This window comes from Falco cherrug, chromosome 3 (genome assembly GCF_023634085.1).
Source record: "Falco cherrug isolate bFalChe1 chromosome 3, bFalChe1.pri, whole genome shotgun sequence".
Lineage (NCBI taxonomy): Eukaryota > Metazoa > Chordata > Aves > Falconiformes > Falconidae > Falco > Falco cherrug.
Genome location: NC_073699.1, coordinates 49740628 through 49756869, shown reverse-complemented (window position 1 = coordinate 49756869; position 16242 = coordinate 49740628). Strand labels below are relative to the sequence as shown.

The 16242-nt window shown below is 37.7% G+C and overlaps 1 protein-coding gene across 3 annotated transcripts in view; it reads right to left on the bottom strand.

The window, feature by feature from the left end:
* ST18 (ST18 C2H2C-type zinc finger transcription factor) overlaps nt 1–16242 on the bottom strand; it is a 101230-nt gene that overhangs the window by 23476 nt on the left and 61512 nt on the right. For all 3 annotated transcript variants that reach the window (XR_003561701.2, XM_027811160.2, XM_027811162.2), the window contains exons 9-12: nt 15864–15968; nt 14305–14510; nt 11062–11273; nt 2345–2590 (exon numbers count right to left, since the gene is read on the bottom strand). Coding sequence is in view for 2 of the 3 variants with exons in the window: in XM_027811160.2 (XP_027666961.2) it covers nt 2345–2590; nt 11062–11273; nt 14305–14510; nt 15864–15968 (769 nt within the window). In the remaining variant the exon portion in view is untranslated. The remainder of the gene's footprint in view (nt 1–2344; nt 2591–11061; nt 11274–14304; nt 14511–15863; nt 15969–16242) is intronic.

The following is a 16242-nucleotide window of genomic DNA, read 5'->3' as shown; positions in this document are numbered from 1 at the left end:
ACTAACTGACAGCTCTAGTTATTTCTCAGCGCTTTCCTTTTGGAGAGATTTTGAGCTTTTTCCAAATTCAGATTTTTTTTTTTTAAGGGGGCATCTGGACAGGCTATTTTGCTGAGAGAGAGAGAGACAATATTTTCTGGAAATTACCACCAAAATTAAGCAACTGTTGTGCATATGAACCAGATAACAATGAATTAGAAATAGATATAATCAGTCATTTTCTTTGCATGAGGATAACTGCCAGTCTTCGATTTTGAAAACAGAGCCTCTGGCCCTGAGATCACTGGACATGTCAACACTCCCTGGGATGGCAAAATCTCACAGCAGAGGTCTGGGGCCAGATCCTCAATTAGGGACAAACTGCACAGTGTCAAAGCACCAAATGCAAGGAGCAAGAGTGCCTGAGCACAGATCTTTATGTCCTGTTGGGTAGTCCTCCTATACCTCCCACTCCCAGTGCCCATAAGGGACAGGGAAACAGCCAGCCACCAGTCACGGCCTTCCAAAGGTCAAGCAGGGACTGGGGGGATGTGGAGGTGCTCCTGCCACGGCTCTTCCATGGAGTTGCGGTGGCAGCAGGGAGGAGGAGCAGCAGGACAGGCCCCCTGCCAAGTCTGCGACACCGATTGATCCCCTGCAGCAAGGCAGTTCTCTCAAAGCTGGATGAGTTTGTTCATTATGCGGCATGAATGGGGAAGAGCCTGAGCCCTCAGCCTACCGCCTCGTGTCAAACCCATTCCGAAACCCTGATACAGGGATGCTGTTGTCATTCCTCTGATAAGGAGCATCATCAGCCCCACAGAGATGACAGCAAAGGGCTTTTCAAGACAACCCAGCCTTCAAGAAATGCTCCTCCGTGGTGCAAGCTGTTTCAGCGGTCACACTGCAACAGACTACCTAGTGATGACAGGTTTTTTTTTCTTTACACAACTTAATTAACTTTTATTTCCAGGTATTTTTGGAATTGGAAACCTGGATGCCCTTACTTCAGTCCTAAATAAATTTACCCCTGTCTATGTCTTCTTGAAGTGCCAATTTGGAATTTCGAACAAGATATTTTTGTAAGAAATATAATGTTCAAATGCTATTGCTTGATATATAAAACCAAACAGAGAGGAAAAGTATTTGAAGCTGAATAAAACATCCATATTGGGAGATCTTTTAGTCTGTTTGAGAAAGATATCACTGAGGCTTGTCTATGTTAATTACCAAGATTTTATCTGATTAGCCTTTATGGTGCTGGTGGTCCCTTCCTGATTTAAGAAAAATGCAAGCAATCCATATTCTGACAGCTAGGCTCAAGAGAAAAAATAAAACCAAACTCACCAGCAAAACAAGAATAAGAAAGAAAGACCGTAGGAGCCTATGCTGCCTTGTTGCCAAGATAGAATAAACAGACATGAAAGAGCAAAACTGAAAGAAAATCACAATCAAGACAATTGTCAAGTTCAAAGTGGCAGTCTAGAAGACTAGCCATGAAAGCTGGAAAGTTACTAAATAAAATTATTCTCTGAAATTTTAGTTGTTCATTTTTGTTCCTGCAACTCCATTTTCAAGTTAGGGCTTTTTCATTTCCCAGGACAGGATGAAAAGGGAATATAACCTTGATATACTCATCTAGTTTTTCCATTCTGTTTCCTTATCAGATAAAAAATATCACAATTGGTGGAAATTATGTACATATTCTCTTGTGTTACTTGTACTCAAAACCTTCAGGAATTCCTAACAACTTTTATTTCTGAATTTGTGCTCTCAGACTGTTTTCTGGACCACTGGACTCACTAGTGAGCTCTAAGACTCACTGGCAGAGATTTCTTGAATTATGTTAAATGAAAAATAAAAAGTTTTCCACTGAAAGAATATTGTAGTCAAGGTTCTAAGCATGTATTTAAATGCTTAGACAATTAATTATCTAGAATTATAAAGAGTTTGTGTAGAAAAATTACTTTTTGTTTCAGCATGAAAAAAGCTGCCTTGGTTTGATATTTTGGTGGTGTTTATTTTTTTTTCTCCTGAGTGATCCGTAGGCCATTTGGGTGTATACGCTACAGGACTGAGTCATTAAGAATAAAATTCAAACAACAGTCCCTAATGGTGGATATCTTTGATTTCCTTATCTTATAGACTTATAGACATTCACATGTAAGCTCTGAGAGCAAGATCTTTCAATGTAAGTATTGATTTTTATGCCACATCTGAGAGGCCATTAAAGCTAGCTCAATGTTCACAAACCCTTACCTGTGGAAACTTGATTCTCTTTAAATTGTACTAGGTTGGTCATCCCAAAGACCATCATATGGCCACTCTCCCAAGGGAAAAAGTCACTCAGAAACTGAAAAAATACCTCTTTTTCTTCTTCTTTCCTGCCATGGGTCTTGCTGTAGTTGATGGGTGCATCCCAGCCTTCCTGTTCACAAAGAGCCTGATAGAAGGCTGCATTTACCAGGATACTGCTTGTTTTGAAAGGAGAAGAGGAAGGAGTGGGAAGTGCTGTGCTGGAAGAAGTGAGAGGCATAACTTTGTCTTGGCTTCGGTTCTTTTTCATGCTCAAATCCAGAGTGCCATTTTCATCCACTTCTATCTCAGCTCCCTGACATGCAACAGGAAACAGAGACATGCTTAGATATGGACGTGGTGAGGCTGCAACATAACCATGTGGTGCTTTTAAAGGATAAATATAAATGCATGCTTTTATTTAAATTTATCTGAATCTAAAACCAGCTTTTCGATTTATATCAGTTAATGTCCAACTCTTAGGCAGACTTAAGAGTAGCTTCAGTAATGGTATCCCTGCATCTCAGCTTAAACATAGTAAGTAGAATTTAAATAAGATGACTGTAAACCATAACCTATACACCCTGAATCTAGTTTTATTTAAAAAAGTTTAGCTTTAAATCTTCTTGATCTTTTCACTCTTACAGAGAACTATGACCCCAATTCACAGTTAAAAGCATTAATGCATTGTTTAGGTCATCAACAGCATTATTAATACATATCCTCCCTTCCCCCCACACCCCGGAAACATTACATCTGTATTATGGGGGAGAGAAGGAGGGGGAAAGAAATATGCCTAAAAGTAGCACAGTATGAGAAATTTTCACTAGGGTTTTGTACATCACTCGAAATAACATATTTTCTTAATCATAGTTTGACTAGATCGCTAAGGCACAGGTCTGCACCGAGACCATTGGACTGGCAGCCACAGCAGGATCTTTAGGAGGTTCTTCCTGATGGAGACCTTCAGCATGAGTTAACAAAGCCTTTGCTACCTGGGAAGTACAGCAACAAGCAGCCTCTGATTGCAGGGAGGTGTGCAGTCTGGGGAAAGACCCAAATCTCTTTCCAGGCTGGGAGAAGCAATCAGAGTTGCTCCTGCTCACAAGAAGGGGCAAGTGCTGCTCAGCTGTACAAGAATAAAGGAAGGAAAGCTCACTGTTCTGCCCTGACCACACACACACAAAAAAAAAAAAAAAAAAAAAAGAGTACAAACTCATCTTCTTGGAATGATTAAAAGCTCCAGAAAGTGCAGCTTCCTAATGGAAGCAACAAAAAAATTCCCCTCATGCTCAATATGCAACAGCGCATATTGACATACTATTTATATAAGGATGAGGATAAGACTAGTCCTTTTATTGCCAACAATTACTAAAGTCAAGTAGGGGAAGAGGTGTAAGAGGTGGCTTCTGAAGGAACACTTGGTAGTCTAGTTCTGTTTGTTGCCTTGAATAAGGTGGAAAACATTCCAAGACTGTAGAGATAAATAACAACATCACAGATCAACACAGATAGAATGCTGTAATTAACATCACTCTGTGTCTTTGTCATTACTGTTTTTTATTTGCATCACCACAAAGCTCAGATACCACTTGGAAATTTTGGGCCAGATGTCAGATGCTGTATAACTGTGGGAGAGTCATATAAACCCAGATTGAGACTTCCTACCTTGAGTAATATAAAATTAAACCTATGGCACAAATGAATCACCTAGAAGCTCTTGTAAATAGAAAAGAGACAAGAAAACTTGTCCAGGGGGCAAGTTTTTCCACCTTTCTTAGACCTCTTTCTTAGGAAGAGATGAGACGCTGGCAGGGTTAGTCAACCGTTTAATGGTTGGAGATAGGGCAGTGAAACTGATCCTTACTCAAGGATCTTAAAAACAGTCGTGGTGAACCAGGGAACTCTTCCCCTGTGCTGACAGTGTGACATGACTGCCCTGGCCGCACTGAAGGCACAAGCTTCCTTCAGGCAGCCTTGTCTTCTACCACTGCCAGTGGGAACTCATTTAAAGGTAAAATGTATCTGATTAAATCTTTTTAATCAGGAGGAAAACATTGGTAGAAGATGAAAATTTATGTCCCAACAATCCTCCTCACTCAGGCAGTCTACCTCCATTTTGTATCCTTGGGCCTAAGTGGGATGCCCACCGAGACCAACGCACTGCCAAGCCATCGGCTTGCTCCCGGCTCAGAAGCTCAGGCTCCTCTTACATTTGCTTCTCCTGCAAATGTGGTGAACATAGCAAAGTTCACATTTTCAATCATACAGCTTAAAGAGAGAGATGTTTTATTATATTTATGGGAAGTAAATACACTTCTAATATGGTCATACTAAGACGCTTTGGTTATATCTTTCTGGCCCTTTTTAGTAAATAGTTTAATCTCCTGTGATAGTTTTAAGCCCTGAATTTGACAGTGCAGCTTATCCTGGATAATAACTTCGTAACCACAACATCTTATGCCATCTGTATAATATCAAATACATTTTCATACCAGCATTAATAACCCTTAGTTACAAAAATCCAAGATATTAACTATATCAGTGCCAAGCGCACACTCCAGGATCTGACAATATAGCTCTGCCATGATCGCCCCAGTGTTTTTTGGCTTCATAGCTGATATGTAACTATAGCAATGAAACAGAGCTACAGTAATCAAGTTTAATGACCAATGTAAAGTAAAATGCTAAATATTGTAGTTGCTGACATTTTTCATAATAAAAAAACTTGGGTTAAGTCTGCACAACCAACATTCACATAAAATTCCAGACCTCTGTGACAGATGGCTTAGGAAAGGAAGCCATGTGACTGGGCTGCAGTAGTTTTATAGTGCAAAACCCATAAATAGTGCAGATTCTCTGTCACTGACAAATAACAACTACTCAGAAGGCAACAGCAACAACAAAAAGGACCAAAACCAATCAAGGTCCTCTCCTCAGTGAAACTGGACATAGAAAAATAGCAGGAAATTTATTGTCTCTGAGAAACAGAGACCATCAGCTACAAGAAGGAGCTCTGTTTGACAAGAAGAGCATTTACTAATGTGTATATTTAAGGCTTCCTCAGCACTTTCCTGAAATTCACGAAGTTGGGTTGTCCAACATGTCCCTGATTCTGATCAGGGAATGCTGGGTTGTGTGTTTGTGAAGTAGCGTACAGATGGGGTTTAAGTGAGCTCACAGATGCACACAACAATTAAATATAGTCATGGAAAAAAAATCCCTTTTTGCCTGTTGCAGGATGGATCACACGTTTACAACGTGGCTTTTTATTCAGAATGGTATAAAAGAGCTATCACTTTGCTGCCTTCATAGCAAACTCCAAATGGCAGAGCACAAAGAATAGTCAGAGATACTGCTCCATTTTTCCTTCCTACTCTGATCCCACCCTCCTCTCAATATGTCTCCTTTGCTTGTTTTACCATGTTTATTTTTAAATTAATTTTAAAATGGAACTAAAACCACAAAAATGGCAAATGACAAAACATACTAGAGCAGTGCTATGACATGTTGACAGAAAATGGCACTTACTATGCTTCGCTCAGACTTGTAAAGGCTGTGTTCTCCTCAATGGAGGCAAGATCTTATTACTGTCAACTCTAGTGCATGTGTGAACAGGTCTATATTTATCAATTTATCATGACATATTTAAAATATAGTTACCAAAATAATGTAAACTGTTCTGATTCTTCTTTAAAATGTGAGCAAAATAAAGATGTAAATGTATCTTATTATTTCCTAACCTATATTAGTTTGCAGCTGTGTAAATCTTTGGGGCCTGATTTTGATCTTATTTACATTTACACTGGTGTAAACCAGGAAAAAATCCACTGAAACAATAAAGAAAAATCAATGAGAGTGAGAGGATATGGTAATTAAATTTGGGTCACTCCTTATCTACTCCCACATCAGTGACGATGTAATTATCCCCACAGATTTTATAAGCTGCTGGAAAAAGGAGTCCACAATAAAAAGTGAGAGAAAAATATTTTCTTTATCCAGGATCTATTTGGTGAAAAGATAAGGTACAAGTAGTACTCTACTATGAATATCTATCTAAAATGAAGACTAATTTAAATATGTAAACAAAAAAAAATGGTGTCTAGCCTCTTCAAGTGCTTTGTACATTAAAGTCAAGCTTTTTCAGCCTCCTTTGTTTTATGACATAAATATCATAGAGTATTTTCTAGTACATTATTAAGTCTTGTCTAAAACTGAACTACATCAGCTAGGACAATAAAGGATGGGGTTTTTTTGTGACAAATTACTCCTGCATTTTTTCATATGCTTTTGGTCCATCTGATCACTCACAATATTTAATACTCTGTAGTGTGTCTTCAGTAATGATTGCAAGTTAAGCTTTATCTCATAGCTGGTTCAGAAAGAGTGAATTATTGTGTCTGCATGAATCTTATTTCAAACCTGTGACCTTAAGGTGATTGTATCATTATGTATAAGGGGTTTTATGTATTCTTTGGTAGGCATCAGCCATACAATTTAATACTAAGTCCAAGGAAACAAAATTATCAATGATTTTGCATTCCTACTAGCAGTTCAGTCTAGTTTGGAAAGCTCAAAAAAGCTCCTCAGTTCTGGTATTGGGAGTAACTCTGAAACTGATATCTTGCCATGTGTATGAATACTATTCTTAATTCAACTTCATCCAAAAGAGTAAAATCTTTTCTACTCCCAGCCAATAAAAATACGTGCATCTGGTCCTCAGTTCTTCAGACTTTAATTTAAGCAAATGATTTATTCTGCAGCAAATTAAAATACTAATTTGGGTCAAAATAAGAAAACTTGTAACTGCCCAGCAACATCTGAGACAAGAATGAAGTCACGATTTCAGCCCAGAGCAATTCACAAATTAAAAAAAGCTAGCCAAGAATGTACTCAAGGAGCAATATGCACAGCAGTATAACAGGATGGTACCTACTGATATTCTTGGCTGGTTTTTCATCCTGTATTTAGGCTTTACACTATTTGGAATAAAGGACTGCCTGAAAAACGTGCTGGTTACTAACTACATTGTTGAAATAATTGATGTAATTATCACCATCATCAATATCCAAGAATGGAGAGATGACATAATTTTGTTCAAAAACAGAATTTGAACTTTAAACGTTTTTAGCAAGTGTCATTTTTTGTTTTCTTTCAAGGCATAATGTGCATATGCCATTTTGTCTAAACAGGTGGGAAAAACACCAAAACAGTCAACAAAATGTTTGGCAAGCAGTAGTGATAAGGATACAGATAAACTGTACTGCTTGCAGCTACCTCTGTGATACATAAATGTGGTGAGGGCTGTAAAGAGGGAAGATCCCTGGATGCTATGATGATGTAGACTAGCACTGTGCTAGAAACTGTAGGCTAAGCCTTCTAGGGGAGTCCTTCTGTTGACTTCAAAGAGAGCTGAATGAAGCTAGGTGAACTGCAAGTCAAATGCCACCACAAGACAGCATGAGAATTGGCTGATCGGGACCATATTCAGGGAAACAGTTTACTATAGTCCCAGGTGGAGGTTGGATGGCTCAGATAATGTAACATAAATGTGGTATGAAGTATTTTGGAAAAAGGTATCATCAAGGTATCTGATGATCTTAGTAATTTGTATGCAGCTGATAGATAATTCATGGAGAAAACTTAGGATCCATTTTATTTCTCATTTCAGAATAAATTTATTCTTGAAATTGCTTAATTTATAAATTCATATTTTTGATCTTGATATTTCGTAAATTACCTTTTTACATCAGATGTCTTTTGTAGGTTTTCTTACCAATGGTACTGTTAATGTGTAATCTGTTTTCTCTACCTTTGCTACCCTCCCCTTTCTTTTTTTTGGCTTAGACTCTCTGTTTTGATCTGATATGTAGAAAAGGTGAGATATGCATTTGAAAAATCCATTAAATTAATGAAATTTGGAACTATGTTGTATAGAACACTTTTTCATTTAAGTGTTCTATATGTACAGAAAAGTGGTGAATATACAAGGTAAAACATTCAGCTCTTACTAAAAGATGGACAGTACTCCGAAGATCAAGCAATAAAACTTGAGAGACAAATTAAAAAATATTTTGGGAATAAACTTCTGCTGAAAAATATTTTGATATTCTCCCCACTTGTTTGAGCAAGGTGACATATGCATGCCTTGAGTGAATATGAGAAAATGACACTAGCTCAAAATGTTTGAAGTTCAGATTCTGCTTTTAAAACTTAAAAGCACATCTTTACAGCTCTGACAAATATGTAACTTGGAAAGTATTTCCAGCAAGTCCAGGAAATCCTCTGCCATCCCACTGTCCTTGCTCTACCACTACACTGCCTCCCATCTGCAAAGTGTCACTACTTGGGTTGCTGGGAGGCTGCCCGATGCTCACACAAGAGCAAACACCTTTTCAAACCAGAACCTTTGATCTGCTAAAGTATGGAGGATTTTAATCAGGTTTTCTCAGGCAAAGGAACAAAGAAATGTGGTGAGGGGCAGGGCTAAGAAGTCTGGGACTCTGGTGCTCTGAACACAGCCACCCCACACAGGTATTTTCAGAACTGGTGAATGCACGTGCTACCAAGAATAGAAAAAGGAAATCACTAACTCTGTAGTCATCTGTCGATGCTGCATCATCTGTGTCCAAACACTGATAAAGTCCCAAGAAATGTTTTGTATCATCTTAAAAATTGTGAGGTATTCTAGCAGTTAAACATTTACCTTTGTGGTCAATACCAGCCACAAAACAATTCAAAAACTTTGATAAATAGAGAGTAATCTCTTTAAAAATATACTTTTTTTTTTTCTTCATATTTAAAAATAAGAAAGCATCTTCATTGAAGAGAATCTGGTGATTTAATTCCACAATTTTTCGTTTGAATCCTGTATGATAAAAGTCATAAATAGCCAAAAACCAAATAAAAATGGGTTTTGTGTGGTTTTGGCCACCAAATTGGTTTGGGGTTTACTTGCCTGTGTTCTGGCCAGAAGCTCATTCTGATTCTTCTGTCAGATGTTTTGTAGCAGTATGCCCTCCAGAAAGTCTGGCAAAAGTGGAGGCAGGCAGATAGCAAGGTATGCAGGTGATTTTCTTTTAGGCTGGAATCCTGGCTGTGAAAAAGGAGTAAGCTATGTGCCCCAAGTGCCCTTCCATATCATTACTGTTATGTTCACTTCCATTCAAACCTTCCCCATGATTTGGCAACTGCAAAGCAGGTACAGAGGAGAAAATCTTTGGGTTATGCCTGGTCCCTTTACTGCTCTTCTCTGGCAAGAAAGGTCTATTGCCGAGGTCAGCCAAAGGCTGCGGCAGCAATTTAATCCAGCCATTGGCATTAGTTTCCATTCCCCTGCTAGAAGAAGTCTCTGTTGAAGACTGTTGGAAGGAGCTTTTTGCAGCAGATATCAGGGATGGATCTGTCACCTGGGAAAGGTTCTGTGAGCAGTCTTTGGGGCAGATAATGACTGAGTCATATATATATATATAAAATAAAGGGGATGTATGTGGACACACTTTAAGAAGCTTACCCCGTGCCATCTCTCAACATTGATTTCAAGATCCAAGATTTCACAAGTAGAAATCAAAGGCAGCAAAGGGATACCACTCTGCAAAGGCGCAAGGCTTGGAATACCTAACAAGGTGTTGTGCTGGTGGTAAAATTAATGATTCCACTCAAAGAATAATAGCTAATCTCTTAGTGATGGTGAATGAAATTGTAGACCAACAGCTGTGGAAGCCACCTCTAGCCAGAATGAGCCTGGTGCTAAAATAGATAAGGTAAGAGTGACCCTGACTTGCAGAGAAATAGGTCATCTGTCTTTTGGAGCATACATCATGACTCAGAGTCCTACAGCAGAAACACACATAGCTACTCTGTGTTTTGATAAATACACCTCTTTTCACTTCCCAGTGATTTCTTCTCAAGTTCTTGTAATGGCACTCTCATCTACACAGAGCTCTCAAAAGTTTCATTGCAGTGGAGCATGTGTGACTTTAATACAAACAATAAACAACCTTGCTCCCGCAAACATGGTCATCAGAAGAAAATCTCGTCTATTTTCATCAGCAATATAATACTATGTAATGGCACAGAAAATAAGGCTCATAGCTCACACAGTATCATTTGTAAATCATAAAGATCTGTGAGGAAACGCAGAGCAGAAACCAAAACATGAAATCCACACAAACATCTACGATATTAGGCAGCTTTCCATTATGACAGACTTGCCCAAATTATCTATCTCCAAACGCTGTGGGCCTGACTCTCCTCTTTTGCCAGCAGAAAGGAGAACGTTACCAAAGTCAGTTGTTATTTCCCTCCCTACACCTCGTCAAACTGTCGTGAGCTCCAAACACAACAGACTCAATAGGTGTAGTCCTGTTCCATTGCTAGCAAAATATTACTTTGATTAATCACATTATTTTTTTTTTTTAAATCAGGCTCCAAAATGATCACTTATGACAGGTTTCAGAGGGAGGAAAATTCCCTCTTTAAACAGATCTAACTCATTATCCACCACAGATTGTTGCTAGATTTGTAAATAACCTCTTTTGCTCCCACAAAACTCCCCCCTTGTATTTAAGGTTCAATTATTAAGAGAGTTAACAACAAATTTCCTGCTATTTATTTATTTTTATCAGAACTGGTCACTGCATTACTGATTTTTTTCTGTCTCTCTTCAAAAGAGCATGCAAACAGAAGCCTCCTTTTTGGGGATTTAATGCAGTCACTAACATGAAAGACAGTTTATTCGCACAGTTCAGTAGCTAGCACACCCTCCAGGTTCTTGGACTACCCTACCTTGGCAGACAGACTCTGTGGTTTGTTGGAGAGGATCTCTGCTGCTTCCCTGCAGCGGGTGGAAAGGTTCAGGATAGCAGCAGCTGCTGCTATGTGGGTGTCTTCACTACATTGACCGTAGCTATAAGAGTTGGCATGGCAAGGGCTCTGTGTGTGGGCGCTAGCACTAGGCAGTCGATTAGAAAATTTCACTGGATTTGAAAAATGCTTTGCTGTTGAAGAGAGATTTGATTAGCAATTGCATGTATGAGATTTTTCCCATTAAATAGTTTTGTTTTGCAGACTACTATTTTATACATTAAAATATTAAAAGAATACATTTAAAACAATCCATTTCTTACTGGCAGTAAAGGTTTGCTGTAAAAATGTCTTCAGAAACACAATAATTTAATTTTTTACCTAACAAATACACATTTTTCAACAAAGCATCTGAGACTTCTACTTAGATTTCACTCGTTCTTTACTCAGGCATTAAAAGCAACGATGTCCAAGGAAAGACTGGACAAGCATTAGTGTGTTATCCGTCGTGACCTGACAACACTGGTGGGCAAATGCAGTTGTAAATGTATCCTTTTAAAGGCTTCCTCTTGGAGCTCTATTGTGTAAAAAACCAACAGTGACTTGTCCAGTCTTAGCTAAAACAACAGTGCTTACCCTACTTAAATGCATGTCTGTTATTTAAATAGCTTTGCTTATGTGAGTAAGGAGAGCAAGACCAGGCCTTGAATGAACCAAAGCGATCAGATAAGAACATTACCTGTTAGGATTATTCAGTCCAGATTTTGTGGAAATGTTTAGGAATTTAAATCTACCCTTTAATCAATTAAAAAAAATAATGAATAATGAAAAATGAACAGGTGAACAGAAAAGCACTTTCACAGACAGAAGTGGTGTGTGTAGCTCATTGTCTGGTCCATCAGCACCACTTATTCTAAAACAGGTAGAAAGAACTCTGCTCTGTGCTTTGCATTTTGGAGCTTGAGATGTCATTAACTCTTTCAAGGAAAATACAGTGCCGTGATTTCAGCTTTTAGGAAGCAATAATCACTTCTTTTGTCTGTAGCTGTCAGTGTCCTACAAAGATAAACTAAGCAAATTCCAATTTCTCAGCCTACACCTAGATACACCAAGAACATTTCCGTGTATGGCCATCTGCTCACTCCATAAAGATCTGAGCCCCAAGGCTCTGGATCTCTTTGGATGTAGAGCTTTGGCTGAGTGCATTTTAATGCTAAGACCTACACAAGCCGTCGAAGGACTCATCTTTCCTCAAACTTGGGGTGCTCTAAGAGAAACACTTTGTGTGCAATGACTGTAGCTGAATGCTGTATTCAGTTTTTCTAAGCACTGGAGGCAACTCAGTAGAGAAATACATAAGACCCACATGATTCAGTTCTCCCTTTCTCCAGTGCAAATGGAAAAGGATTTATCTACCGTGCTGTAAAACTGTAGCATAAGCAAAAGGGTCTACATTTTTAGCAGTTACTACAGCTAACTTCAAATTATATTTAAAAACCAAAAAAAATGCAAAAAAAATACTGACCCCAGAAGATTAAAAAAAAAAAAAAAAAAGCCAGGCTAGGAAGGGTGCATGGTTTGTTAACAAATCAAGTTTATAAGTGCTGAATCCACAGAGGGCTAATGATGGTCTTTTGGCTAGCTACATATTTACATAGGATGCGGAACCAATCACTACATCATCAGCTTCTTATTGCCAACTTTTGTATATCTGCATAGTTAAAGCACTCACCTGCCCACTTACTTTCACCTTTCCATTAAAATAATAGCTGCACACTGCAATCTTTGCAAGAACAACAGGCTGCAAACTTCAGCCCTGATATACATTATACATAAATTGCATATGTATGTATTTTCATTTGTATAAAAACATTTCAATCATTTTTTCCTTGAAATGAACCTGTGAAATAGACATACATCTGTGCAAAGAGACAGCTAATAGGGAAAATTCAATTTTACAAACAAAATTGAAAAATCTGCCACCCAAGAAGCTGGCAATGCACATATTTGCTTTCATTTGAACAAGCCTATTTTCCAGGCCAGATAAATATCTACTTTTCATTTGCAATTTTAAATGGGGCATTTATACATATACACAAACACATAGATACCTGCAATCATGTGTGTGTGTATGTACTCAGACACCCACACAGATAAATATATAAATACATAAATTTTATAAATATATAAACATATATAATATTCTATAGTATTAGAAGTATATTACAATTTATTATATATGTATCTATTCATATATAAAATTTTCTGCTTTTCTGTTCACCTTACCACGAATATTCTCTTTTGTTGGGATAAATGGGAGGCATTTTGTTTTCTTTTACTAAATTTTTTGCCATGAACAAAATTAAAACCACCTAAAGAGTCTTTTGTAACATTGTTTTGGATTAATTTTCTTTCTGAACCCAAATATGGTGCAATGACACCCTTTTTTTCCAGTTCCCTCATGGCAACAGGTTGTTTTTTTTCTTTGAAATATGAGTATTTTATAATGGTCAATGGCAGAATCTTGCTGAAGTTTCCCATGCAGATTGTGAAGGGCATCTGCAATAATGATGTGTTTGCACTGTGGTATCTCATTTGTACAGAGGAGTACCTCAGCAAACCTGTAAGTGATGCAAGCAGAAGAACCTTGATAACAATTTGATGCATTGGATATTTCCGCACTACAAAATATGATGTAGTACAGAAATATGAGATATTAAAGCAAATTCAATCCAGGCCTAGAAGTAATGCAGCTGAGGCACATGGTCATCTAGGAGGAATAATATAATACCTGTATGAATGCATCTAAAAGGTATCTGAAATGCCTTTAAAAACTAACTTGGATTTCTTTATGTTATATTTCATTACATCTTATGCAGACACATTACATAGGACTTCTCATGGCAGCATCCCATCACATAAAGATGTCACAATTCAGTCAAGGAAGAAGGTAACAGATAAGACATAACCCTTTCCTTTTTACTCATCTTTTCCCCTGATAATTGCTCTTACAAAATTATTAAGCATTTTAGCAATCTATATTTACTATATATAATCTATAGTGATTATATTTAGCATTCTGTCCCCATGTGATTAAAGATGCTTCCTACAGAGAGTTATTGAATTCTAGAAGTTTGAAAGCAGAAAAAGCAAAAAAAAAGGTAAAAAAAAAAAGTCATTGACATTTTGCTTATTTTACAAGAGACAATGGAATGTCAAGCTTACCTTCAAGGAACTGGGGTGTTTTTCGTCCTTGTGCCACAGGTGCTGTTGTGCGTTTGCCAAAGACTTGTGCATCAAAGCTGGCATAATCAAATGGTACTTTTCCAAACTTCTCCTGTTCTTTCACCAGTGTGGCTCTCGAGGAAGTGACTGGCTGTGAAGCTCTGTAATTGTATTGAGATACCTCAGGCTGCTTTGCTAAATTTGTCCTGCAGAGAGGAGGAAAAAAGTGAATGAGAAATATAAGGATATCTTTAAATTAACTTTTCTTGAAAAATAGGATGCAGTTCTATCTCAGTATCAGAAAGGGTACTATTCTTGTAAAACTTACTGGTAGGTATATACGAGAAATAAATGACATAAATATGGTGGCTGACCTAGCAGTCAAAGAGTACTTTGACTTCATTCAAGTTCTCAAGCTGAGGACATAAAAAAACTTTAATATTCCTTAGTAACAGTGAAGGTTATTTACAAGAAAGATACTGACTTCGTCTAGATTACCACTGTAGCATGGTGCTTCCTTTATTTCTAAAAATTGTCTGGATTTTTGCTAGTCAGAGGACTTACAGTTTTATGGATCGCTATTGTCCTCACTTTACTGTGAATGAGTATTGTATAAATATAATATGAGATGGTCCAAAATAATTGCTTCTGTTATTTGGGAGGAACGAATGATTTATATTGTATTATTCCATTTAGTTACTGTTCAGTAACTACTTGTCTTTAGTAATTTCCTAAGGACTTTTCATATGTAGAGTTAAGGCACGTGCAGTTGGCAGACACATGGACATAATATTCTGTAATGGCTCTGAAGGAACCATTAGAGCTGATCATGTCAATAATCCACAAATTAAAGTGTCCCCAAATAGACCTGAATATAATAGGTTGTAATGGTCGTGGTGCCAATGATGTGCAAATTATGCATGTCTGTAGGGTCCATATAACTCTCAAACAAAATACAATTGCAATAAAAGATGTTTCCCCTTTTTGATGCCATTGTAAGAAAAATAAATTAAACTAATTAAGCCAATAATCTTAGAATAAAGAAACTCAAAATATGAATTACTCGGTGGTGGAGAAACAGAATGAGCAGACTTCTCAACCCTTTCAGATAGCATGCTACTTACTGGATCACTGCAAGATTCTGAAAAGAATCTGAAAAGAATCACAAAATAAATAGGGACTGAGCTGCTAAAAGTGAAATAATGTCAAAGAAAATTGTTTAAAACATTTCAGAAAGATAGGAGATTTGGTTTACGGGAGAAGGACATTTGAGAACCGTCGATTAGGCTATTTGTGTTGAAATAAGATTTAGTAGAACATATCTGACTGCCTTTCAAAAGATGCGTCTGTTGTCTTAAATGTCAGCCACATGCACAAGAACCAGCAGAAAGACACTCGCTAATTTTGAGATACAGTCAAATTATTTAGCTTTTCAGAGGTTCATCTTGGAAAACCAAGTTACCTCTGTAGCTGAAATCTGAAATGGGGGAAAGACCTGAGGGTTGATTGACCGAGTTTGTGCAGAAATTCTTCAGAGACTAGTTTGTGAAAGCTCCTACCTGTGAGTCTGATCATGGCATTGCCCAGCTTTTGGAGACTCGAGCTGGTTCTTTTCCTGGGACATTGCCAACTTTTCAGCTGCAGCAATTGGACAACCAGAAAGGCTGTTTAAAATCAGGGTGAAGAAAAGAAACAAGAAGAAAAAAAAACAAAAAACATTAAAATGAAATCTCAGGTAAAGGGAGTGTGTGCTGTGGAACCCACTGACCTCAGACACCTCTGGTGCCCTGTGCATCTATGGGAAGTGCTGCTGTTGTAGCTCAGATTCACCTGTTTTTCAATCCTTAATGTAAAACTGTGAAACCTGTGTATATGAGGTGATATATTTGGAAAGTGAATCATGTAGGAGTTTTCCACAGTTTGGCTTTAATGCTTTGT